The sequence below is a fragment of the Channa argus genome, chromosome 1 (genome assembly GCF_033026475.1).
Source record: "Channa argus isolate prfri chromosome 1, Channa argus male v1.0, whole genome shotgun sequence".
NCBI lineage: Eukaryota > Metazoa > Chordata > Actinopteri > Anabantiformes > Channidae > Channa > Channa argus.
In genome coordinates, this window is record NC_090197.1 from 41908224 (window position 1) to 41935853 (window position 27630).

The 27630-nt window shown below is 38.0% G+C and overlaps 1 protein-coding gene across 1 annotated transcript in view; it reads right to left on the reverse strand.

Annotated features, from left to right (window-relative positions):
• eys (eyes shut homolog) overlaps nucleotides 1–27630 on the reverse strand; it is a 158296-nt gene that overhangs the window by 7515 nt on the left and 123151 nt on the right. The window contains exons 42-44 of the mRNA XM_067522888.1: nucleotides 19444–19552; nucleotides 13923–14146; nucleotides 3531–3703 (exon numbers count right to left, since the gene is read on the reverse strand). Coding sequence (XP_067378989.1) covers nucleotides 3531–3703; nucleotides 13923–14146; nucleotides 19444–19552 — 506 coding nt within the window. The remainder of the gene's footprint in view (nucleotides 1–3530; nucleotides 3704–13922; nucleotides 14147–19443; nucleotides 19553–27630) is intronic.

A 27630-nucleotide genomic window follows, 5' to 3' on the forward strand; every position in this document is an offset into this window, starting at 1 on the left:
AGTTTACTTATTCTGAATGCATGGATGGTTCGGTAATGCCCTCTCTTATATTCCATCTTAGCGTACCCATCTACTTGATTTTACACTGGGGACTCAATGTAAATTTCTCCCTGCTCACTCAACATCACATGCTGCATTGCTTGTTTTTTAAATTTATTTTTACACAGCGGTGAGGATTCAAACACAAAACCGCTCTTCTTCCCTGGAAACACCTTGCATATTATTCTGCAGCTTCAGGAGATGGCTAAGAGTGGTTCTGAGCTCCCCTCTACGACTGCCCTCAGCTGTGTTTGGCTGCTAAATAATTAATAAAGCTGGGAAATGCTTCTATTATCATCTCTAATTGGGCAGAGCTGCATTGGCTTGTTGTTTCACTGGATGGCCACAGTGTTACAAGTGATCTAGCACATGAAGATGCTTTTGGCCTGTGGTAACAGCAGAGCTTTTCCCAGCTGTTTAGACCAGATACAAACATGCAGGCCAGGATTTTAAAGTTAGATTTCTTTCAGTGTGTTTGTGGTGGGCAATTTACTGTCAACATGGATGTCATACTTTCATGTCCTCTGTTGAAATTAATTAAGTATATAAAGGGATCTAAACCAATATTAGCAAATCTGTCTGCACAACCTTTGATGTTGTAATTATTTATGTTTTTCAGATGTTTTTCATGTATATTTACACTAATGATTTTGCATTGAGTGCCAATTAACATTCAGGATACATAGCATGGACATAACATGAACAGGGGTTATATTGTTCACATTTCACCTGACAAAGAATTATTAGCTAAGTTAAAATTTTTAAGGCTAAAGTTTGTTATGTTGCTACAGTGTTTTTCATTATATTGCACTGACTTTTTAATCCTCTGTTTAAATATGGGGTGGAAAGGCCCGACGACAGTTATGTAAATCAACACCAGTTTCCAATAATATTAACATTATTAACTTCAAAAAAGAGGCCCTGTTTTTGCATTTCATTGCATTTTGCATTAGCTGCTGATTGTGTGGTCACTCCTCGTAATTTCTAAAATGTAACACATCATCTAACACAAGGGACTCTGTATTTTAGGCTCTGTCTTTTAGAACTATGCTGCAGGCAGTATAATTTTCATACAGTAAATCTTACTTTTATTATCAGTTACTTTGGATGTGCTAAACAAAATACACCCAAATCACACGGGTCCATAATATCTCATACAAAGTAAGAGGTGTGTGTTGGGTAATTTCTGTTTTAAATCTCTACGTTTTTCTACTCAATTCCACCTCGATGCAGGACTTTGCGGGATATCGGTGTAATGGGGTGCAGCACCAGATAGTAAAATGCTGTATACAGTACACAGATACATGTATTCTTTTCATTCTAAGAGCATAATCACTTCCCTAAATCAACACTAAATTGCTGATGCAGAATGTAACCGTGCATCTGCACATGTCTAATGGTTTTCTGTGTTATTGTGGCTTATGTCTTAAATCAGTGATAACTCTTTCCTTGTGTGACATCTTCTTGCTTGTGCATTCGGACCTGTCCTTCCTATTCCTGTGCGAAAACAGTTGAAATCAATTTACAATTTGGAAACCGACCTAACATTTGAGACAGAAACAATAGTATAGCATCCACAATAAAGGGGTAGGACTGGACTACTAGTATTGTATGTCACATGTTTTTTTCTCTATTAATTCTTAACAGGACGTATAGACAAGTTGTGTACAAAGGTAGACCATTAATAATTCTTAGTGAAGAAATCTTGAATATCCATTAATGTTTCATGAATTAGGCTCTTGAGGCATTCCAACATCAATAGCACTTCCTTGTCTTCTCTCTCCTTAATTTCCTGCTTGCTCATAGGCCTAACTTATATATTAAAGTGCACATGGTAACTGAGCACTGAAAGAATTGCATTTCTAACAAATATATCGCTGTTTTGTGTTTCTTGGTGGACAAAAAAACTTTTTTCCCCACTTTGAGAGGAAAAGAGACATTTACTCATTTACTCTGCTCCAAAAGAGGTAAAGAGGGTCTTTAATAATGGCCAGTTTTTACTCTCTTCTTTCCTGATATTATCAAAGTTTACATGTCCACCATAGGCTATTTGTCATGTGACACTAGAGAATTAGATACATGCCTACTGAGAGTCTGACAGGGGCTGTGGCATGGCTGAACAACTTACGTGCCAGGCACCCTGCTGCTCCTACAGTCAGCTTAGTCAAGCAAAACCCTTTGTTTCTGAGAAGCTCATCCTGTGAAGCCTCCTTCCTTGTCTGGAAAGTATAAGCACTTCAAATGTACCACTTGCTGCAATTTTAGTCTCTTCTAAAAACCTTTAGTAAAAGTCAAACTCTGCTACTGTAGATTTCTGCGACTTTTAATTTGTTTTCAATTTCAAATAAACACCTCTTTAACCTGGTACTTAAAGGTTAATGTCAGCTTTCTGCTATAACATGGACAATACCAACACACCAATGTTTAACATATACTGTACTGTGCAATTATCCTGTTGACCCTCACAGTTTTACATCTTTTTGTGGTAATATTTACAAATTAGGCCTTACTTAACATAAAGTGTAGTATTTGACCATGAACTTAACTTTTGGGCACTGAAGGGAAAATCATTAAAGTCAAATTAGTCCAAATCAAATTTCATGTAAGATCTTTCAGTCTGGACCGTGGCGGTCGACTGACCAACATGTCTGCTTTAGTGACAAGGCTTAATATATAGACTGTGTTTGCATTCATATGCAGGCAGAGTCCATGCAGTTGGAGTTTTCTGTTCATAAGTTCTTGCAGTGATCCTTAAAAAACAGCCTCTGTCATTGCTATAACGAATATTTTCAATGTCTTGGGTTAGGCAGAAACAAATCAACATAGCATATAAAACTGTTTAGATGCCTGATATGTCTTTTTGCTTCTGTTGATAACTGTGTGACTGCCATAAAGTGATTTGAACAAGGGTCAAATGCTAACAGCTCAGAAAGCGTTATTAGTCTCGGACAGCCAGTCACCATTTTATGACCCTTATGAAATAACTTTTTATAGCTTGGTTTGAAAGTGAATGTAACGCTGGGGTATTGTGTTCCATGGCATCCCATAATGAAAGGGAAAATAAGTGACCTCAGAGGCGAAAGTGACAGCGAGCTAGCTTATTAACACTGTTGGGAATTTGAGAACATCAACACCCTGCCAAGGTATCGCAGAAGCCTGACATTTAAGGGAAAGAAATCTCAAGACAAAGTTACTCTGACTATGGAAATTACAGTTGTTGGGTAATAAGATCTTATGAACTAAAAGGAGTCTTTTGAAATATTTAGCAAAGATGAATTTTACTTTAAATATCTGACTGTATTGCTGGAGGAAGGCCTTTCTGCCTTTTCAGCAGGATTTAGTTTCATTAATCCCATTACTTAACAACAGGATCTCACTCTACCAACTGCTCAAGGCTCTCATTCACCAGCTGTTTGCAGATCAGTCTCTTAATAAAGCTGCTAAATCTACACTGCATTGATCTGTGCGGAGCTGCTCTTTGTACCACTTACGTTCGTCACACAGTAGACCTTTTCTTCCATAGGGGCAGAGACATACTGCTTCAAACGGCGTCTTCGGGATGCACGTGGCACCGTGGCCGCAGGGGTTGCGCTCACAAGCGTGGAACTGGCACAGCCGGCCTGTGTAGAGTAGCGGGCACTCGCAGAACCAATCCTCAGCATCACTAAATGTGTATACATAGAGAGAGACATCATTAGGCTGGAGGTGAAAATGGACCATGACATTGCAGCAACATGTCCAGATGCTTTTACAAGCTCACACAGTGGCATGCTGAACACACAGGGAGAGGAGTGAGGATAAATAGCCCCCCATGTAATGCATGAATGATCAGAGAAGATGTTTAGAGCAAAAGTGTCCAGCCTGATGGAACACTTGTGATACCTGAGCTCTGCTAGAACACGAGCATCTGAGTGAAAAAAAAAAAGACTCATATAGACGAATTAATCTTAGTTGCTATTGCAAAGGCAGAAATTACTTCATATGTATTTAAACATGTGAAACACGCACTTTGATAAATAACAGCGGAAAGCAGGGGATTAAGAGTGTGTCAGAAATCGTATAACGAGAAATTGTACAAGGTTTTCTATGTTTTCTTTCCTCGATTTATATGCGTGCGCTTCCACTCTTGACAAGAAGAGGAGGGTGATCTAGCATGCAAAGTAAAATCCAGACAGGGACTTTATAAAATGCTCTAAGATGTGCACAACTTTGAAAGGTATAATATCAAATACAGGAAGCATTGGTGGGGTTTCAAATCCATAAATTACTAATGTGTTTTGAGCAGCAGCACTGCAGGATGTATTTTACTCCTTGAAAAACTGGCTTCGTGAAATGAAATATTTACATTCTGTCACCGAAGTTGAGCATTGTTAGATACGACTGTATTGAAGTACTAAAGGATGCTGTGTAATGCTGTAAATATTTCTAGTGTATGACTATTAACTGGCTGCTAATGTCAGTTTTGACACACATTAAGGCACAATCGCACACAACTACACACCGTCTCTGTCAATGTGACCATAATTTTCAAACTAATGGTCACAGATGGAAATTGTCATGCGCTGAACAGAACAGGCATTGTCATTTGACAACCTGCAAGAGGAAGAATCAAATATTTAATGGAGCCCCTCCTGGTGGAGGCTCCATGTTTCAGTGCTTTGAGTGCTGCTAATTTGTCCTTTGCGTTGTCAGTTAGTGTTTGTATTTGAATGCTGCTGACACACATACAAACACACACACACACACAGCAGAGGTTTTCCACCAGATGCTCTAGCTTCCTCCCACAGTTGAAAACACACAGGTTGGGTGAATTAGACACTCAAAATTGCTTGTAGACGTGAGTGTAAGTGCGAATATGTTTGTCTCTGTGTTTTTGTTGTGACAGACTGGCTGCCTATCCACAGCGCCAAAAGTCCAGAAGCACACATGGATTGATACATAAATTAAACCCTTTGACGTATGATTTATTGGATGCCTAAATGTAAACGTGAATCCAGATGACTTTACAAATCAGATAATATATAGGCCACTGAATAGAACAATAGAGCATCTTTACCAGTGTTTAGTGGCCAAAGTTCATAGGTAAGAATATTTTGTTTGTCATTTTTGATGTATTGAAAGCCGCTTATAATTAACAGTGTGGACAAGAATTAGTTGGATGTGACTGACACAAGTTTGTAAGCAATACACACATTAAGCAAGTCACATTAAGCATTTACAACCAGTATGTAAACATTTCTAACACACGAATTTGATCACGAGCCGATATAAGGAGGCGTACTGTACTATCATACAGCATTATAATACATGCTTATGAATGGTAAATGCAGGACCTGAAATAGTTTTACCACATTCAAGTACTGAATCCCATGTAACATAAAGTAAAATTAACAATTAAAAATGAAACATCGAATGGCTTGTAAACAAGCACTAAAAACAGGCAGCAGATATTTAAGGCTCATAAAAGGTAACATGTAGATAGAAGAGGGGAAGGAGTATGGTTGAAAACACTTGAGTTTTAATTGGCCTAATCAAAAACTTGATGTGTGGGGTGACAAAAGGTTATTTTAATTTGCCTGAGGCAATCACTTTGATTACTAAATTGTTGTAATGTTTGCAGACTAATTTGAATATGTTCATCATAAATGCAAAAAGTTGGTAGCCACCATATCTCACAGCATTCAAAGATTGCACTGCTACTGTCTTCTGCATAAATTATTGCAGAGGGCTACATTTTTAATCTAATGAGTACCAGATAAAATAATGAATAATTGACTGGATAGCTTATGATAACCGTGTCAGCTAGAACAATAAGCTGTGCGTCCAGATGCATTTCTCATTTTTCATCCCTTGTAAGTTATTTACAGAACACTTCTTCTGAAGTGCTTGTTGATATGCAAATACAATTCTACAGTAAGGCCCTGATGAGACTCTGCTGCTATGGCAGTCTTCAGTTCTCGGGATGAAAGAATTTAGCCTACTTCATCCTTTGTTAAAATAAAAGGACGACTGGGTTTAGCAGAAATTATTTATAGAGAAGCGCTGCTTTGGTACGGAAACACCATTTGCTCTCCAGTGCAGTAAACAGCCAATTGGATGCCGTTATACTACGGGCACTTTGATTCTTGGTGGATGGAAGGGAAAATCATGTAAAAGACAACTTGTTCTTTACTCATTTATTTGTCATCTAAATTATAATATGAGCAAAGGCATGAGGGTAAATTTACACATGGCTTTCACCCGGCATTCACCTTCAACTCGAGCTTGTGTTTGAGTAGACGGCTGTTCGATATTTTCTGACCTCTTCCAGGAACCCTTGCAAACATTTCCTTGGCGGTGAAGAAGGGTGATGTCTGTTAAGTCTCCATCACAGAGTCTTTTGAAACGTACTGCCATAGAAAAACATACTTTAGATGATACTTGAAATGAAATCCGTATAGATAGGAGGCATAAAGCATGAGGGAACTTTTCTCGAGGGATCAAACAATATTTCTACGGTCCAACCAAGAACACAGTGAACTCTGGAGAAAGCTGTGCCTCTCTGTAACATTTTAAAGTATATTCACATGTTTAGACTCCACACTTTTCAGATGTGCTGGTGTATTTAGTCAAGCGTTTCACATACCTAAACTCCTGCTACGAGTATAAAAACTTAAAAGTCCTCGTAGAATCCTTCAATACTATCTGAATGCAATGCCTCTGTGTCTGAGAAAGCTGTGTTACAATAATACAAAAAATTTTCACGCTTAGTCTCAACAGCTGACATATGCCACTGAGTCCAAAAAAAGGTCCAATCTAAATATTTCTTGATTCACTAATGCAATACCGGTGAGACTTTTCAGCTTTTCCAAATGTGTTTTCTTGAGTTATTTTACAATGAAATCAGGCCACATTATCTTGTGCGCTGCACACGGTGGTTTTAATGTTGTGGTCAAACTCCAACTATGCTGTGGCCTTGTCTTTCGCCAAGACGTAGGCTATAGATTCCAAGCTTTCATCTGGCCAAGTGATGGGAATTTGTGTATGTGCATGTTACATTTGGGAAGAAGCTCGTTGTTAGAGCCAAAAACTGAAACACTGACAGAAGAAGAAGACAAAAAACAGCTCACTGAATCACCTGCATGACAAACGGGAGAGACACAAAAAAAAGTCTGAAAGAAAGGAACACAGCCATTAAGTGATAAATAGTGAGCACACTGAGACTGGCTTGAGCTGGATGAATAAAATAATGAATAAAATAAATGATGTTTTTGTCGAGCCTGGTAGACACCTCACTGAAGCAAACAGCCTCCTCTAACGGGAGATCATAATGTTTTCCTCACAAAAGCCACCTGCTGATGATGTGTTGCTGCACACATACAATATTTGACACAAAGCACTACAGAATATTGTGTTTAGTGTAATTGCTTTCATATTTTGTTTTCTCCTGATCACAGAGTCATTATTTTGCTCATTGTGGCTAATTTGAGCATTTCTGTTGCAGTAAAGACATATCCTGATTTCTGAGTATAGCTGAAATGTACGCCCACTGATTACCTGCAATTACCACTGTAGTTATAAACATTTAATAGTAATAGCCAATCAAGGGTAGACTGTAGTTATAAAAATATTTTTTGAGATATTATTTCAAATTCAGACTTGTTATCATTAATTCAGTGTTATACAACACTTGAAATCAAGTGTTTTAAATGCGTACACCTCCCATTCATTGCAATTTAAAAATCTGACGCTATTCTAGAGACCCGATTCAGTCAAAGCTAGTTACCTGTGATACTGTCAAGATGCCGAGCTCTGCTCTAACAACTTTAATACATGGCCTAGTTTGAGACCTTATCAATATGCAACAATATCTGCATTAAGTGGAAGTCACCCACTAGCTCAATAATTAAAGAATTATACAGTATTTTTTTACTGTCAACAAAGCCACGTTTTGCTTGTTTATCCTTAAGCCTTATATACTTTTAAAATCAAAGCAAGATGAGCCACAGTCTTTCACCAGGTGACTGTTTCCTCCAATTAACAGTCCCTCTTTAGTTTATTTAGTCGTTCACACACATAAGTTCTGCTTTCATGAGCGACATACAGCAACAAAATTTAAGAATCTGCTGCTGAAAATTATCTAGTATCTAGATATCTAGTCAATTTGGATACCACAAATTAGATATCAATAGCATATGTTAGTGGAACAGGATTGGATTGCTAGGGAGTTAAGAGTAGGGGTGCGAGAGACAATAACAGCACTGCACTTTCAGGTCAGACCTTTAACTTTAGAGGTGACATCTGTCACAACCGCTTCAGGAGGAGAAAAAGTTTCTTAAGTGCAGCATCGTCTGATATTAGACTACAAGCAAAAACACAAACTTAGCAAGGCAACATAGATATGTTGCTATAGTTCCACAGTTTTTTTTTTTTTTTTTTATATTTCATTGCGTGAAAAACATTTCTATGGGCAGACTTGTTAAGAGTTGTTTGTAGTAATTTTTTAAAATTTTTTTATGGGCAAAAGTACAGGCACTGGAAACAGAGAAACCACAGTCAACAAGCAGCAAGCACACAGAATGGGGCTGTGTTAATGGTCACTCTTCCAGTGGTCACGGGAATCAAGTGTAGGTGAGACGGGGAATTTGTCCACCAGTGATGTTTTCATAGGATCACAATCGATATGTTGTACAGGATATGGTGGACATAGACTAAATGAAGCTTGAGACTGTGCTCTGCAGGTTGAGCAAGTTTGTCCATTTGGTTGCTAGGGAATTTTGGGGGCATAACTGGACCTGTAACAGGAGCACCGGGGAAAACGTGGGCAATGGAACAAACATCAGATGATTCTTAGTGGGGCTGTAGCCCTATCTAGCTCCAACTTGCCAGAAAGAGGTGAAAAAGTTTGCACACACAAATCCAAACTGGAGACGGCACAGCCAAAACATTTGTGCTTCCCCTACACCACCAAACCACCCAAGCAGAGAGAGTTAAAAGGCACAAAGATGGACTTGTCAAGCAACATTCAGTTGACGTGCTAGTTTGCAAACATATGCTGCAGTCGAAATGTTAGCAGCTGGAGGTTTTAGTGAGAGAGTAGTGCAGCCTGGAGCTGATGTGGCTCTGAATGTTATCACTCTGTAGCAGCAGCAGCAGCGAACCTTGTGAGCTCTCATCGGTTCACAACTAACTTTGTTTTTTTCTGTAGTGTTTTATGCTGTTTAATGTATCTGTTTACATGTTTTCAGTTCATTCACACCAATTTGAGTGATAATGTCCATCTACTGGAATAACTTTTGCCTCAGTAGTTTTAATGCTGTGACATTAGTTGTGCATGAATTTTGGGAGCAAATTCATTGAGTGCATTGTTAAACTATGTAATTCTTATTTTAAAAACTTTATTCTTTAGAAGGAACTAGAGGGCTTGGAGGTGAGAGTAAGGCGAGTTGGAGATAGTTTTAAACATTATTGGTTTTAGTTTTTTATGGAATTACATATCCAGAAGAACAAAGATTTGATTTAGATTTGCTGCACACTGAAGGCATTTGATATCAGATGAAAGTCGAGAATTTCAGCTTTAATTTGATGGTATTTATACATTCAAAAACATAGAAAATTACACTTTTTATATCAGATAACCAATATTTCATCTCTTATAAAAGTTTTGGAACATGTGATTGACAGGTGTGAGATTGATTTTAGAAAATAAAAATAGTTCAAAATTATTATTCTTTTTTTTTTAGTTTTGGGTTTTTATCTGTGAAGACTTTATTTGTTGTTTAAAAATAGGATAGATCAACATAAACACTAGTGAGTTGCTTATAGGAGTAAAGTAATCCATTTGAGAAAAGAGAGAAAAACAATCTGAGGCATTTTATGTGTGTGTGTGTATGTATATGTATATATATATATATATATATATATATATATATATATAGAGAGAGAGAGAGAGAGAGAGAGAGACTAAGGAAAACGTAAGAAAAAAAAATGTGCCCAGTTGTTTTGAATGCACTGTCCTCCAAAATTCAAAGACACAACTTGAATAAACTCTGTAATGAGCACGTTTTCTGAGGACATATTCTTCAGGGACTGCAATTCCACACAGGATGATAAGATTTGTTTCTCATGGTGAATTAAAATAATTGTATCTCAGACCTTGAGTTATTTTATAGGTACTTTGAAACAAGTACAGCTAGAACTCTGATTAAGATAAAATTGGTTTCACTTTCTTTGTGAAGACCACTTGCAGGCAGTGAAATGGAACATCGGGGAGAATTCACTGTTAAGTGGATGTTTGTGTGCAACTAAAGCTGGGCCATCAGAGAACGAGCAAGACACCGACTCTACTGCAGCCAATTAGCAAGAAGTACTTCTGTCTACATGTTCTCTGTGTGTGAGCATATGTCTGTCCACTACTCGGCAAGAAATGTGGATATAGTTATGTGAAATGTGAAGAGGTCACAAGAACTCAGAGAGAACTACAACCTAAATCCACATCACCAGCCTGCGGTTAGAGAGACATCTGTGACTATCTGGTTTCATCTACACTTGTATCTGACAGACCACATACCAAAAAACGTACAAATATTTTAAAACGACAATGTTTCCTAATTTCCATGCTATTGATGCTTTCTTGTTAAACACCTTAATACACACAGGGCATATGAAACTTCTTGACTTAGTAATTTTATATGCAAAAGTCAAGGTTTTAAATGTGTAATGCTTATAAAAAATATACATAAAGCCTGAGCCTCGATGGTACGTAGAGTCCGCTCCTAGCAGGGTGCTGTCACAAAAAGTTCGCTACATGCCCAGACAAAGGCACAATGAGACACCATCAGCGTCGGCACTCGAGCAGAACTCTCACAGTCAAGGGGAATGGAATCCAGGTGCACCCACCACAACTGGTCACACATACATCTGTCCATCTGTATATGGATTGCAAGGTAGGGACTGTGCAGTATCTATTTATCTAATTGTTTAATCAGCAGGTAATGACATGTTGTATTTCATAACAAGCTGTGGCTGTATAAATGCAGGTGTTCACATTTTCCTCTGATTATTATTTTTTTTTCTAATGTGTTTGTTACAGAGCAACAGCAAAGTATTTACAGCATCAATCTCCATGTGCCTCTTAGAAACAATTTCAGCATTTCCATCTGCTGTATTTACAGTTGGTCTAATGACATGGGTTTGTGCATCATGCAGGTGAGATTTATAAATGACACCATTATCAGACATCACAGAATTGGCACTGAAAAATAAAAAAGTCATAGTTCCTCTGCGCTGATTGCCCGGCTTTTCACATTATTGTCACTTAAAAACCAAATATGTATGTATCACCGCCCCCAACCACAAGCCATTATCCTCTCCGACTTAATATTGACTTATCTACATGCCTAAGTGAACAGAAAACCACAGCCAAAGAGGACGGCACTGAAATCACCCCACCTGAACCCACAATCAAAACCCTTAGTCATCCTATTATCCTGTGGCAGTGCAACCCAGGGTGACTAACAGAGTGAACAAAGTCTTGTGAACTCTTGATGACCTCTGCATGCTGTGTGATTCAATAGGATACTGCATTAACACGTATTCATCACACCGATAATTGCCAGACCCAGTCTTTTGCACAAGACAGGACAATGTGACCACAATAACACCGACCCCTAATTGGTATTCCAGCTATTTATAGCCAATATTCGCAGTGCCATTTTTCATCTGCTGTTTGATAAATGCAACTGTTAATTGATAGTGTCATACTAAAATGAAGACAACATTTAGAGCAGCTCTTTTCCGGATTACCAGAGGTGAAAGTGCACCATAAGTAGTCAGTGCAGACTTAAAAAGACAGACCAAATTGCGGGTAAGTGGGGTGCGATGGCAGTCTGATGAACTGTACTAGATAATGGAAAATGAAGAACTGATCTTTCACATATCTGGCCATGCACAAGCAACTACAGGAAGGACTTTCACTGGACATTCAGAGGAGTCGACTCAAAGAAAGAAGTGGGACAGCAAGTGGGTAGTGCTGCTGCTTCCCAGCTAAAAGGTCACAGGTTCGAGTCTCTGGCTGAGGGGGCCGGCTAGCTCAATGGGTAGAGCACCGGGATCGAATCCCACCCCACCAGGTGTGGCCCCGCCCAACCATCATGGTCTGCCTTGGTGCCGGTCCCGAGCCCGGGTTAAAATTGGAGGGTTGCGACAGGGAGGGCGACCCCTGAAAGGACAAGCCGAAAGCCGCTGTTCGAATCCATTGCATGCTCTCTGTGTGCTTGCATGGATTTTCTTCGGGTACTCTGGTTTCCTCCCACCATCTAAAAACATGCATATTATGCTACTTGGTGACTCTAAATTCTAAGTGTGAATGTCTCTCTGTCTTTGTTTCTCTGTTGGCCCTGCGATAGAGTAGCAACCTATCCAGGGTTACAGCTAGGACAGGCTCCAGCCCCTCAGGGACGCTGACGGAGTAAGTGATTACAGATAATTGATATAGAAAAGAAGTAGGAAGAAAAATGCAATGTCTAATTTACTTACTTCAACACAACTACTCAATTTTGTGTCAAATTAAGGCAATAAAATACTACAAATCTTTATTACAAGCTATGCAAGTTTGGGGATTTTTCAGTTAATATGGGCACATAACACATTTGACAGATGTGGGGCAGTGATAACATTCATTCTGAGTTATGTTTCTAAGCTAAAAGATAGATAGAAAATCCAATATTCACTCTTCTTTTTCATTTTTTTCCTCGGCAAGCTCCCGTCTGGCTCTTTAGCTGCTTAATGCTCCAGCCGGCCGCTATCTTTGTCTATATGTTGCTGGACAGGCCGAGTAAAATTGTTTTTTAATGCTTTTTGGGTAAAACAATCTGGCTGGAAATGATGTTGATGGGCTAACTGTGAAAGCAGGCCACAAAACCAAAACAATGAGCTGACAGATTCTAAGATGTCCAGTAATGTTTAGAGATGTCCAGTAATGTTTAGAGGAACTAGTAATGATTAATAATTCCAACGTTATTTTTCACTTTTGTGTTTTATTTTACTTTTTGGTTAATAGCTGGTCGGACTTTTTTCAAATCAGCAGGAAGAGGGAGATGGTTTATAATGCTGCTGGGCTGAGGGAGAGCAGGCACCATTACACTGATGCTGGCAGTTTCTTTTTTGGCCTGAACTTCTGTAATCACACATTATTTGGTGTTGCACATTAAACTGATGCAGCGTTAGAAACTGAACAACACTGAAATATTAATCATCTTGCAAAGCTGCAGCCTTTGTAGCAGCCAGTTTATTGTGAAATTAAAACTTCTGACATGTGACTGCTACTGACATTCATTTTTCAAACTTCAGCACAAATTACATGTTTTTTTTAAATTATGAATCAACAGGTATTTATTGTCTGCCGAAACTGAGGGAAAGCCAAAGATTTCCCAGGTAGCCTTCAGTAGGCTCACAATGAAACAGCTCTGCATGAAGTATTGGTTGGTGCTAGGGAAAGGAGGTGCTGGCTGACTGGGTTAGTGTATGTTCAAAGCTCCCATTGCACAGCCACAGCTCCATTCATGTTTTTATAGATTAGAGGGTCCATTTGAAGTGCAATATATGTAAATATAATGCTTCAAGCTAAGTCTCGTGGACATGTGGAAATAAAAAAATGGAGATACACAAAATCTTTAATTGTTCTACATTTTTTTCATTATCTTGTTTTTTTTTTTTTGCATAAGCATACTGAGTAGTCACCTACTGTTTTGTTTGAGTTCTATTCAGATGCAGTTGTCATATGACCTCACTTTAGTGTGCTGTGTTGCTATTACAGAAGACAACATATTACAGACAATATTTTTTATTCTTAGCTGCTTTGAAGTTCAAAAGGTAGTTAGGCAATTTGTGTAAAAGTGACCTACCTGACACAAGTTCCTCCATTACGACAGGGAAGGTGTTGGCAGACAGGCGGGTCACAGTTCTGAATGTTTCTCCCTTTCACTGCCTCACCCACCAGGTAAACCTCCTTTGAGTTGACCTGAAGTTCCCTGATACAGCCAGCGAATCTCCTCGCTCCATTTACACTCCCTTTATGTATCTCCCAGAGGGATGAAATATCCCCAAGAAATACAGGTCCAAAGGTTCCCTGCAAAAAGCGTTGGGAAGTCAGTGATTGCTGTTATCACTTAGGAAATTACACTCAATCAATTGATATGTCAACCTTCAAGTAGTTTTGCAGCTAAAATCTGCTTCTCGACATCAGTATGTGTGTGCATTTATTACCATTTGCAGAACATTAATCTATTATCAGCTACTGTTATTCTCCAGCTTAATGCGATTTTATTATAACCCAGACAAGAATGTTTTTTTTTTTCAATCTGACATCATATTATAGTACAGAATGCATAATGATAAAAATGATAGAGTCAGAGGGAAAATATATAAAACTTGCAGCAAGCCTTCTTTGACGTGAAAGGTAATTGGGTAGAATTAATGTAGATAAATTCTCTGAACTTGCAGCTTATCCTTCCATAACAGTCAATTTAACAAGTAAGACATAATTTTGCTTGGTACAAAAGTAGAGCTGCATTAAAAGAAAAAGAAAAAAAAGTCTCACATTATTGTTGAACTACATTGTGGTGACCTCCCACTATACGATTAGTGAATACTACTTTCAATGCGTGATGACTGTAGCTCTGTACTGTAGTTCATGAAAGACAAATCAATAATTATAACAGCACATTTAAACATTTATTCACAATATATGTGCAATCTTTTGTGCAATTCTCCTGACAGAAATTTAATTTGTGCTAAGAAATTACTTCTATAATTTACAGCTTGTAATTAATATATTTGGATTTAATTAAATTCTATATTACATATTTTATAATAAATAAAGCTCATTATCTACATGTGCATTTGGAAACCTTCGTTCACTGGACACAGTTTTGTTCAGTAGAATCAATGACCTTCCCTATTCCAATGGCTCCAATGGCTTTTTTTATTCTAGGTTAATATTTAAATCTACTTAACCAATGCATAACCAAAATAATGTGGTTACATATTGAAGGTTCCCACTTATGCTTTTGCTTTATCAGATATGAGACAGAGGACTGCTGCTTGTCATATAGACAATTTAGGCAATTTATTATCTTTAACAATGTGGAGTCAGGGCAGACACGACTCTGATTTTGTGGGAGGCTGTAAGTCAGATACGATAAATCTTAATTATGTGGGTCTTCAGGGCTTAGTTCTTGCTTTTTTCATATGCTACCTTTAGGTAATATTTTGGGTAGTTTGAAAGCTGCTGTATGCGGATGATAACCACCTCTATATGAAAATCTAATACAGGAAAAAGTTTGACATGATTTACACTACAAATATAAGTTTATAGTGTAAAACATTAAAATACACAGTACTTAAAATTTGGGTGGTAATGAAATCTGAGCAGTCATATCTAATTTTAAGAATTTACAACTGATGTCCCGCCCATGTATATTCATCATGGCTCAGTGCTGGAGGTGTTAAGCAGCTGTAGTGGAGGTGTTCAGTGTAGGAACAGTGAGATATTAGACTATTGCATCATTTGAGAAGCTGCCTTGATGCAGGGCTTAAATTACATAACGGCCGTATATTTGAAAGCTAATACAAGACAGAAAACGTACTGCAAAGTTACCAACCCTTAAAATATCTTTAAACAAAGCTGGAGATTCAAATGAAATAAGCAGCTGGTTTCTGGACTTTTACAGTGAAATAAACCATATTTTATGTGATACAACAAGTGGAGCCACTGGAGCTGCATGGTGACAATTTACTGATGTGGAATGACATTATGGTGCCTCAAGTGTGTTTACCATGTTTATGAGATCGGTCTGTTTCAAAGACCTACTGAATCAAACAACAGTGGCCACAGACTGTTGAGCAGCTGAAGTCTCGTATCCAAAAAGAATGGACGAATATTCCGCTTAGTATACTCAGGTCCCAAACCAACAAAAAGAGTAACTGAATGGAAAAGTGATGTAATAGGGTGGTAAATATACTGTATCGCTGTCCTGATTTGCTAAGTGTGTTGCAGGCATCAAACTCTAAATTTGTTTGTATGTAGGTGATCAAGCAAAACACTGAAGTTTTTTTATATATTTAACTGATCATTTATTAAGCACATTTAATAATCCTGACAGAATTTAGCTTGTATTGCATTTTACAAAACATCTGAAAATGGGACTGATCAGTGCATATCCTCAGTAAGCTTCAGGTGCATTAAACTCTATAAGCCAATCAACATAATTTTCAGTATCTTTTGAAATTAAAGTTAGTGCTAATAACGACTAGCACAGATTTTCTTTTAAACTTGTTTTGAGGAACATTTGTATTAAAAACTTTGGAGAACAACATCCTTGATATTTTCTCAGCCACTGAGTAGTTGAATAATTGTTTAAGACAGTGTACACTGTCAAAATATTTTCTGTACTTTATTCCCAACTTCCACTGTTGTGTAACTGTGTTTGATGTATAATTTAATTTTTCTTCACAATAAAAAAAAGAGATACTTGATGCTACCACTATACTGTTGTTGGTACCAAAAAACAAACTACACACAGTGATTTTGCTGGATTGTAAAGGCAGCAAAATAATGAGCCTTAGGCTGCATGCAGGCCTGTCATTCATTTGATAGGGGCCACTCTGTTGACACAGTGGGGGTGCCACCAAAGAAGCCCTCTGGCAGAACAACACAGGGTTGTCGGTCAAAAAAGTTTAACTTTCCACAACTTTTTCTACTTTGTTGTGTGTCATACCCCTCTCTCTGTTCTTGTTTCCAAGATGCAATGTAATTGAGATATTTTCTGATTTTTACCGTAATGTCATTTAACACTGTCAAAGCCACTGTGGTGGCCAATCAAAAACGTTAAGTACACAGTCCTTTTAAAGTACATTGAAAGGTGAATGCTATTGTTTCCGCAAAAAAAAAGTTAACTTTCTTCAACTTTTGCTACTTTGTTGTTTTGTACTTTTTCATAACTCCTTTTCTGTCCTTTCAATGATGTAATGTCACTGTAATGTTTGCAGAGATTTCGTTGCTTTTTGCCATAATGTAATGTAAAATCATATGGCAAAGCCACTGTGGCAGCCAATCACAGAGATGTAAGTACACACTGCTGGTAAATTACTTTGAAAGGTGAATGCTATTTCTACTGTTTACTGTACCTCATGATCATCTAGGAGAAAAAAAAAAGGTAAACTGACTGTGACCCAGAGCAGTTACTATTTCTATTATTATACATGTGAGGCTGTGCAGCGTTTGGGCACCTTCTACGTGACGCTTACTTTTTCAGCTTTAGAACACATTTTTTCAAATTTCATTACTACTGATAAACATATTTCTGTAATTATTTGCTTTGAATTTCACATAATAAAATACTTAACAGCAGTATTACGGCTTGTTACTCGAAAAAATATATATATATATATATATATATATATTACTTCTTACTTCCAGTCAAACATGACTCATTCCATTACTCATTATAATGGAATGGGGCAACATGTCATCTATCACATATGCAGCCACAAGCTTCATAAGTTCTTTGTTTCATTGTGTAACTGCTTTCAACGATTAAACAAAATCTCCACAACCTTTACATTGTTGTGCTGTAACAGGTTTGAAGTATTTTTCACAGCTTAAAGATTCTTAACACTACTGCACAGAATTTACATGTTACCATAATGTTCTTATTGTCTGTTGTTCTAACAAAATCAAAGTAATGGGAATATCTCCTGCCACTAAATACAGAATTTACATTTCCAATTATTAAAAGTGGAACTTCAAGTCAATCATCAAATCATAAATATGTATTTGTAAATGTTTACATTACTTGTTACTCGGAAAAGTAACATCACAATAGCACGTTAATTCGTTATGTACCAACAAAAGTCAGTTTTAAGCATGATGTGATTATACGTTCATTTTAATTTACATGTCTAATAAATAAAAACAGGTTGTTCAGGTTTGTCCATCAAAAAAGTCTACAGTTACTGTTGAAATGGTTAGCGTACGAAGTGTATGTCAATTAAGCACAGAGCCACCACTACAGCTTTAAGTGAGCTAACTCTTACAAAAAGATAGAGATTTATTATGCTCTAATGTGCTCTTTGTGTTTGCAAATGTGTTCATTAACACCACTATGTGTGATAATGCAGACTGCAGGGAATAATACATTTTCCCTGTCCCTGCTGTTAAGTGATGGCACATCAGAAGTTAACTGATGATAACCTCGTCCATTCCGATGGTGCCTTTCAAAAAACCTGGACTACTGAGACTACCTGTGACTGCACATGGATAACTAGCCCTGCTGAAACTGGCAGAAGGTCTGCAGGCAGTAACGCTTAGATGAATAATACACCAATCAGCAATGACAATAAATCCACCTGGTGTGGTGGACAGTGTTCATCATGAGAAAACATTAATGATGCCATCAAAGACAGGTGTCAGAACACACAGTGCATCACAGATTACTATGTGTGGAGCTGCACAGCCACAGAATGTCCACTGTTCACCAACACATCCAAACCACTAGATAGATTTAATGTTGTGGCTGAAAAGTCTATTTCGTACACGGACCCCAATCAACAGTGGCCGTCTGGAATACATGATTGACATTTAGTAAACCTGGTAATTTATGCAAACAGAGGTCAGATTGTTTACATTCAGACTTTATAGCTCTTCCTTGGTGTCCTAATATTTGATCTGATATTTCATACATAGTTTGATTAATTACAATAAAGATATAAGCCATGTCAAAATTCTTAAATCCACAAGGGTTTAAATCAATATATTAACATTTTACAGCTTGAAATGTCAAGGCCTCAAATATTTTAATGCTAAACATACAAACACAAACTAGTATTTAAAATGTATTTATATTATTGTGCAGCATTGCTTTAGTACAAAATGGAATGAAAGGATTCCATCAGTCTAAATACTCACTTAATTTACACAAAAAATAGATTAGCAATCATTAAGGGAATACAGTGAAATATTCATCCATTATTTGTAACGGCTTATCCTGTGTGGGGTTGCGTGTGGCAGGAGCCTACCCCAGTTGTCACAGGACAAGAGGAGGGGTGCAGACTGGACAGGTCACCACAGTGAAACATATAATTCCAAAATAAAGCAGAAGAAGTAATGCAAACACTAAGATTTGCAAACTGTTTCAACAGTTCCTACCCACGAACAGAGCAGTGTATAGCTGGGTCCTCTCTTTGACTGATTGTTCTTTGATGCTGATGCATGCATCCCAAATGAGATTACTGTTTTAATTAACATTTTAATATGTCTTAGATAAACTGTACTATAAAAGGAAGGCGGACGCCAAATACATGCTAATCTGAGATAAGTTGTAAGAGTCATACAAGGTTGATTTAACTGCAGGTAGGTCAAGTTACCTCTGACACAGGGTGTGACACGTACTCCTCCAGTCGCTGAGCTGTGCCATTATCTGCAGCTATTTCAATCATACATGACCCCCCATGTTTGCCAACAGGCAGATTATATCTGTTGAAAGAACCAAGAGAGACTGGTGTTAGTCAGAAAGGGTGCTACTCACAATATCAGACTTACAATAAACCCAGCAAGCATGAAAAATATTCTGATGGAGCAGTGACAGTAAAAGAGCTGCTAATGTGACCACTGAGACTCTAGTATAAACACACCATGTATGACAATTTACTTTATACTTTTGCACTTTTGCATGAGAAACTTTGTAATCTGTTAGATTGATTTGGAAGCAATGATGCATGTGCATCCAAAGCTACAGCCGAAAATAAAGAATTTTTCTGACAGCTGGATTTAAATAAAATAAGTTTGTGCTCTGTGCTATGGATATTTTTAAAGATGTTGTGTTCTTCAGCATATTTGACATTCACATAATAATGCTTATATGGGGGCGACTGTAGCTCTGTAAGGCAGTCGTCCACGGATCACAGGGTCAGTGGTTCCGTCCCCGGTCCCGGCTATATGACGAAGGCCAAGCCCGGTAGAAATCGGGAAGCGTTGCGTCAGGAAGGGCATCCAGTCCAACTGTGCCAAATCCACATGTGGACAATGATCCGCTTGTAAATTCACCAATAATAAATATGGTCATATGGTCAATCTCTAATAATGCATGAGACATACATAACAATTTCAAAATTTCGAAAAAAAAAACAAACAAAAATAACAACCACAAGCACAGGATCATGGTGAAAGACCCCACCATGCTTTAAGCTTCATGCACTGCGAGAAACTTGGGCCTGATGTAAAGCTCTTGATTTTTAAAAATCTTCATAACACGATCACTATTGGGTCACTGGTTGGTTCCCAGTGATTGGTGCTTACTTAGCTTACTGGCCAAATCGTGTTACTGCAACTTCCACTTTGATCACGTGATGTGCACAGGCCCAAAAACCATTAAAAAAAAAAAAAAAGCAGGTATAAAATAGTGAAAAAATTTTTCAGAGTCCCACAAACATCAAACTCTTATTATAAAATTGATCCTTTCAGTCCAGTATCATTTGAGTAGTCTAGAAGAGCCATAGGATTATTTTATTTCATTCCCGTATGTGTGTTTGGGGGTCTGAGAGGTGCGACCGCAGGGAACATGCTAATCGGCTCTTGTCTTATAATACACACTCATAATAAGATGACCAACTTATTTGAAGACAAAAAGACGATATATAACCAAGTAGGACTCTAAACATGTGCTATTCAACATTTACTGGATATACAGAAACTGTGAAGTTCTGACAAAAAAATATTTATAATTCAGGTTTGAAGGCTTTTTATGTGCTGCTGCAGACTGGGCCGCAGCGCTGATTACAGTGTCGGAGAGCAACAACGTGGACAGAGCTTGCTCACTCATAGAGGAGCTCAAGCATGGTCCCGTGCAGTAAGCATGTTTCAGACCTAGGTGCTCATTGTGTCATTCAGGATTAATTAATGATAAAAATGAGGGCACAAACTAGATATACATTATAAAGCTAATGAGAAGCAAGACAATTTTATCATTTGACCCTCAATGTCTCTCTGGGGAAATATACAATTGTACTAGTCATTAATGTTGCAGCCACAATGTTAAGTAGCTGGTCTACTTGTGTCATATTCCAGCTTTGGCAAAGTCAAGTGATTGCCTCTTTCCTATTCATCACGGGCTTTATACCAGCAACATATAATAGCACCCTCTTTACAGGGCTGTACCTTATGCAAAAAGTGCAGTGAGCATCACATACATACAATAATAACAACTGTTAGGTCCACAGGTTCACAGGCACTATTTGCCTATAATCTCATTGTGCAGAATTCATTGGTCTATTCTTTGTTATTGTTGAGGAGGAAAGAAAAATCCTCAAATGTCTGGTTTAATGGCCAGATGGAAACAATCAGGACAATCGCCCTCCTGCTAATTTGAAACAGCCTTCCAGGACACCTCCCTGAGGCAACATGCACACATATAACTTTAGGTAGGACTAATTACAGGTATGGAAATTGTGTACACACACACACACACACACACACACACACACACACACACACACAGAGATGAATTAAGGCACGTTTCAAACTGCAAATGTGAGTGTAACCTAATGTCCGCCCGACGTGTTTCTGAGGTCATTCTCCTGACATTAGCAGCCCATGATCAGTGAGTGATTTCACAAAATGATATAGTCCCAGTTGTTCAAGTCACAAAAATATAACAGGAGACTGATGAAAAGACTGAAATAATCCATTACTTCAATCCATGTCTTTGTGCGTCGAAACAGACACTTTTTGGCAAAGGTATGAAACATCACAGTATTGTTACACAACCCTCTGTTGCCTGGGGCATTTGACGCATATTTTGGTTCTCGCTACAGTAGCTTTTTATTTGGCCTGCTAATGCTGCAAAGACTTTCCCTCAGAGACATGGAGAGCATGCTCACTAAGCAAACAGGATGATGTTACTTGATGAGCTCTCGTGAGCACATCGAACACTCCACCAGGGTAATTTACATTGGTCTTGCTCTAAGGCAAAGATGAGTATTTATAAAGATGACTATTGTATGACTGCTTTACATGGTCTACTAGTTAGATTGCTAGGAATATGCCCCACAGGCCCCATCATCATCACCACCACCACCGCACACACAGACACAGTATAAACACAAAACCACAATAGATTCTATTACACAAACAAATATATGAGTGGATCTGGAGGAAAAAGAGGCTGTGGTTTGTCTAACGCAGAGATGAAGCACTATGTAATTTCTTACTGGGCTCCCTGTGCACCATTCACTGCTGGGTCTCAAAGGACCAGCAATAGCAAACTCCAAACTTGAGGTAAACAAACAAAAATGTATGAATATTTCATTTTCTCCAAACACACAAAACTACAATATGGCTGTGAACATTTTTGCATGCTCAATCATCATTTATGCATTTCTTCATCTGGCTAATGCTCTAATCATAAGTGATTTGTCATCTCTAACATCCTCATTTAAACTGTGTCTGGTGTGTGACTAATTCAGTGCAAGAGCAACTTTCCTGAGGATCAGCACTGAATTATTACCTGCAATGTTAAGGGACCTTGCAAATATTTTCAGCACAGCACCTTTACACAAAGGTATTTGTTAAACCTGATGGTCCTGTAGGTGCCTTTACAAGCATTTTTGAATGTGTGTCCTACACAGTCCCGTGCGAAAAAAAATTAATAGTGAGGGAAGATCATCATTAAAATATTAGTATTGCATAAAACATCTAAAAGTATTGGCAACAGATGGCAGTAAAACATCATGCACTGCACTGGTGCCCTTGCAACACTGGCTGATAGGCAAGATGTTACATTTTTTCAATGGCTTAATATATTCATATTTTAGATTCTTACAAAAATCAAATGATAATGTGGTAGTGGTGAATTTATAATTGGCAGGTCATTCAGCAATTAAGAGTCAAGACTCTATTTGCTCTGCAACTAAAGCATATGCTCCATAGCATTTCGTACCTGGAGGCAGATAGGATGCAAATGTTCATATATATTACATATATGAGAACGACATGTTTCACCTGTCAGTTTGATACTTGTTTTTATAAAACAGGCTATCAAGTTACACATACAGTAAGATGTGGTATTAGGGAGAGAGTAAGCCCCAGATGTGCAATAATCATTTATTAGTAAGAAATGAATGTCACACCACAGCACACTCTGCACAATGTCAGGAGGGATCTGTTTGTTAATTTTTTCCCCCTAAGTGCAACAAGCTCTGTTTCAGACCATAATCTACACCTACATTGACTGTAATGCCTGCTCTGGCTCTGGCGCAGTGATTGTGTCACACGCAGCACTGCAGTATTTGCTGCATAATTTGGGCTGTGACTGGCAAGCCTCAATTAATTTGGCTAGCCTGTGTTCTATCATTATATCTCCGGCAATACAATTAGACAGCACACAGCAAGCCTCTTGGCATTGTGGGGCTTCACAAAAGATATTCCCAGTGAGCGGGCAAAGCTGCTGGTTGCTTTTTCAATGAATCTTTTATGGGAGTACTTGTCAATACAATGCTGAATACTGTGTGATTGATAAACATACACTACAAGATTTGGCATATTTGGCACAGAAGATGTGAATTTAAAAACACAATGCTGGACACTAAAACTTTACCTATTCACACTGCTACTCATGTGACGTGGCAGTTTGCCGATGTAAATTTTATTTCCCCATTAATTTTCCGGTGTTTGAAACCTCATAGAAAAAAAAAAAAAAAACCTTGGGTTCTGACCACTCTTAGTGTAGTTTAGCAGAACTAATCAATGCCTGTTTATTAATTACTTTTCCAAAATGCACAGTGATTACTTTACCCATTACTCAGATAAAGGCCAGCAGGGATGTTACTTTTAAATGACTTATGGCTATACACATGTACATGTTTACCCAAATGCTAAGTGCTAAACAGCCCTCTCACTCATTACAGGCCTCTCACCCAGAGTGAGATGATGAAGGTGAACAGGTGTTTCTGACCTGGACAGAACTTGTATCCTGAATAATTACTTAGGTTTCTTACATGTTAACTCAAAGAACTCTTCAGACGTTTTATAATTTGCTACTATTTTTAAATTCTTTTCAGTTTTTTTTTTTTTCACAGCACTTGTCTGTTTTCTTCCTCCTAGAGCAGATGTTGCTAGGCAACATTTAACACCCACGTGCATTTTTACACAAAAAACAATGATCAGTGAATAGACCATTAACAAATCATGAAATAACAACAATTCTATGTGAAAGTTGTAAGTAGAGTGCAAAGGAAGAAAAACAACATTTTTGCTAGTAAGTCTGCAGTAATTGTACATAATAAAGCAATTTACAAAGATACAGAAAGTTGTGGGGTGGCTATAAAAGTTATACTCCACCAGTTTCATGATGATCAGTGAGAGGTGTTGTCTTGGATTAGAATCCAGACAAAGAAGAAATATGAAGCAATTATGGACAAACGTCTGTGAAATGAAAATAATATAATGTATTTTTTCCTTTAAAACCATAGTGGTGCCTTTAGGTTGGAATCCGGGCATTTTGAATCAATTTATCATAAAAAAGTTAGGCAAGAAGCTATTCAAATCTAAAATATATTAGAAATAGGCATGTAACAATACTCTATGCCCAAATAACCATCCAGACAAGTTATTTTGGGTACTTTATAAAATCAAGCTTTACACTGACACAGCATCCAACAAAGAAGTTCAAAGATTTTTGAGAAAAGTGCAGATATGATGGCTAAATATTCATGCATGGCTCATAGTGAAACTGAATATTTAGGGCTTTTTTTAACAGAAATAGTATGACAGTCTATAAAAACATCAAAATGAACATCACAAACTGCGAGTTGCTCGACACAAAATCCTCTGTCATGAAAAAAAAAAAAGAATATTCCCAGTAAGTTAGAATCATATTTGAGACTTGAGACACTACTCCTATTCCTTTGACTGGAGAGCGAGAGAAAAAAAAAATGGTATAAATTTGAATAATTGCTTCTGCCAGGGACTCTGAGTTCACCTGTGACAAGAAAAGAAAAGTGATGCAGCAGGATGCAGTGTGTCATTCGCGTTGATCTTTGACTTGTGTGAATAAAAACTACTTCAACAGCTACTGCTAAGCACAATGGGATTTAGCCAATAATATACACAGCTTCACAAATGACCAGGGGAGTGTTTAAAGCCTGCAGCTCTCAAACTATAATAGTAGCAGCATTGCCCCAAATATATCCCCCAAAGAAAATGTCCCAACATCAAAAACCAAGACAAAAACAAACATGTCCTCCCTAAATGAAAAATGGCACAGGTTCCCCTCTACACACTCCCCTTTCTGAAATTATACGGCAGCACAGTGGATTTCGGCAGTCGCCTCTTGTCTTGCCAACTTCTCAGTACAACAAATGGCTTGTAGAGTAAATACAGTAAGGAGACATTTTCATTGCAAAATAATAGAAAAGTAATTCTTTAAATATTTACAGAAACCGTTTGTATGCTTTACATCTGCTATAAAGCAGAATGTCAATATTTCTAGAAAACACAAAACACCCTAACCCCATTACATTAAAGAAAACTATTGCTGTTACTATTACTGTTGATAGAGCCCTTAAATAAATATAAGTGATAAAAACCACAATTTAAATTAAAAGCTCCTTGGTCATTTTACACAGTTATGCCATCTTGGCATGTTCAAACTCTATTTTATTGAGATCTTATTTATTATCAAAATTGTCTCATACTGTAGGGAAAACAACATACAGTAGAGCCACAATGTCTGAGCAGCAGCAACAGCTGTGCGACCACCCACTTCAAGAATGTCATTTAAATAAACCCTCCGCTTAGCAATTATGTCATTTTTAAAAATAAATCACAGCATGGATGAAAATCAAACAAGTGAATTACTTTTTTTTCCCCCCATGTATATTGATGAGAAGCTTCATAGCATTTCCACAATACTCCACCAATGAAATTATATGTATCGCATGAGCAAGTCAAAGCAGAGTAGCTTCTCTTTCCCAGATATTCTGTGTCAGCAGGAACAGTGGCACAGATGACAATAGGATTTGTGGTTTTGAAAATGAAAGTGTGTGACTGCTGAAAAAGAAAGAGGAAAAAAAGTGGGAAATGAGTCCGTGTCACACTGAAATCCCACAATTTGGATCGTTCCAATTGGTCATTGGTGTTTGGATTATTTACAGTTAAATATAACCACTTCCCTGCTCATCATACATGCTGACAACAGCACATTACAGCAGCTGTATTCAGTGTTGCCAACTATCATCTAAGGACAGTAGGTATTCACTGCTCAAACATGACTAGATGATGTCATCCTGTCATTTGCATATGAATAAAATTGCTGAAGTGATCAAGAATGAATAGAGGCAGAGCTCTTTCATTTCTCCTACTGGCTCTTTCTTCCACACTGTGCCTGAGCTATAAGCCTGTGCGGATTCACCGTCATCAAATCTATATGGACAGGTGGATATTTGGTACTTGGTATTTTGTCTGATAATCAAACTGTATCTAACTAAGCTAAAACCATCTCACTCTAGCTGATTTGTGACTATATCTTTGAGCCTTATTGTGCAGATACGTTTCTGTCATGACACCAGGCTGGGATCAGTTTTTCGGTATTGAGACAGTCACAATTCTGAACTTTCTTTGAGAGCTTTGACAAGCAAAATGTGACATGGTCTTTATCTTGGACTTCGTTTTTGTTTTGCTCTTTTTTGCTTTCTCAGCTTTCAGAACATGGCTTATTCTGCCTTCCCTCTCCTCTCATTACCTGCCACTCACACCCAGCTGTTTTTACTCACCAAATTAAGCCCCACCACCACACACACACACACACACACACCTTCTCCTGCCTGCAGTTCCTTTGGTCTGAATTCCCTCCTTTCTCCTCGCCCCGCCTTCTCCCACCCGAGTTCCTTTAGTAGTGCAGTTGTTTTGGTCCTTCACTATTGGCTTGGTTTGCCTTGTCTACATTATGGCCTTAACAGCTGTTCTCACGCTTCAAACTCGCCTTTGTTCAGCTCTGGTCATGCGATAACGTGAAAATCAAATCACTTTTAAACAGACTCTGCAACTCTGAATGAACAAAATGAGAAGTAAATCTGCAATTCATTGCGACACCTCTCTGATATGAGTGCAACATAATGAGCCTTCATTTGGGGTGGTCGTGGGATTTTTCATGCGGTGAAGTGAGCTTTCGAAACATCTTGCTGCAATACTTCTCATGAAAAGCTTGATAGTGTGTCAGGTAGTGTGCTTCGAGAGTGACATCACTACTACTCGTCGTCAAAGACGTTCTCTTGCCTCCATATCTCCCCCACTGCTTTAGCGATCACCTGACTCCGTGTTTAGAGTAAGAGAGTAAGGCTACTTAACCTGTCCTCTGCAAATAAAAATACTTCCCTGCTTCTCTTTTTAAGAGAACAATGCTACCAGATTCTATATTAGAGTTAAGGGGTGTGTATTACTGTCCTGGCTCATGTGACCTGTTAAAGATAATATAGTAGAATTAAAATAAAGAATGTGCAGGTAACTACCTGTTTCTCTTGTTCTTGTTACTTTAGATAAAGGACCATATACTTTGTTTG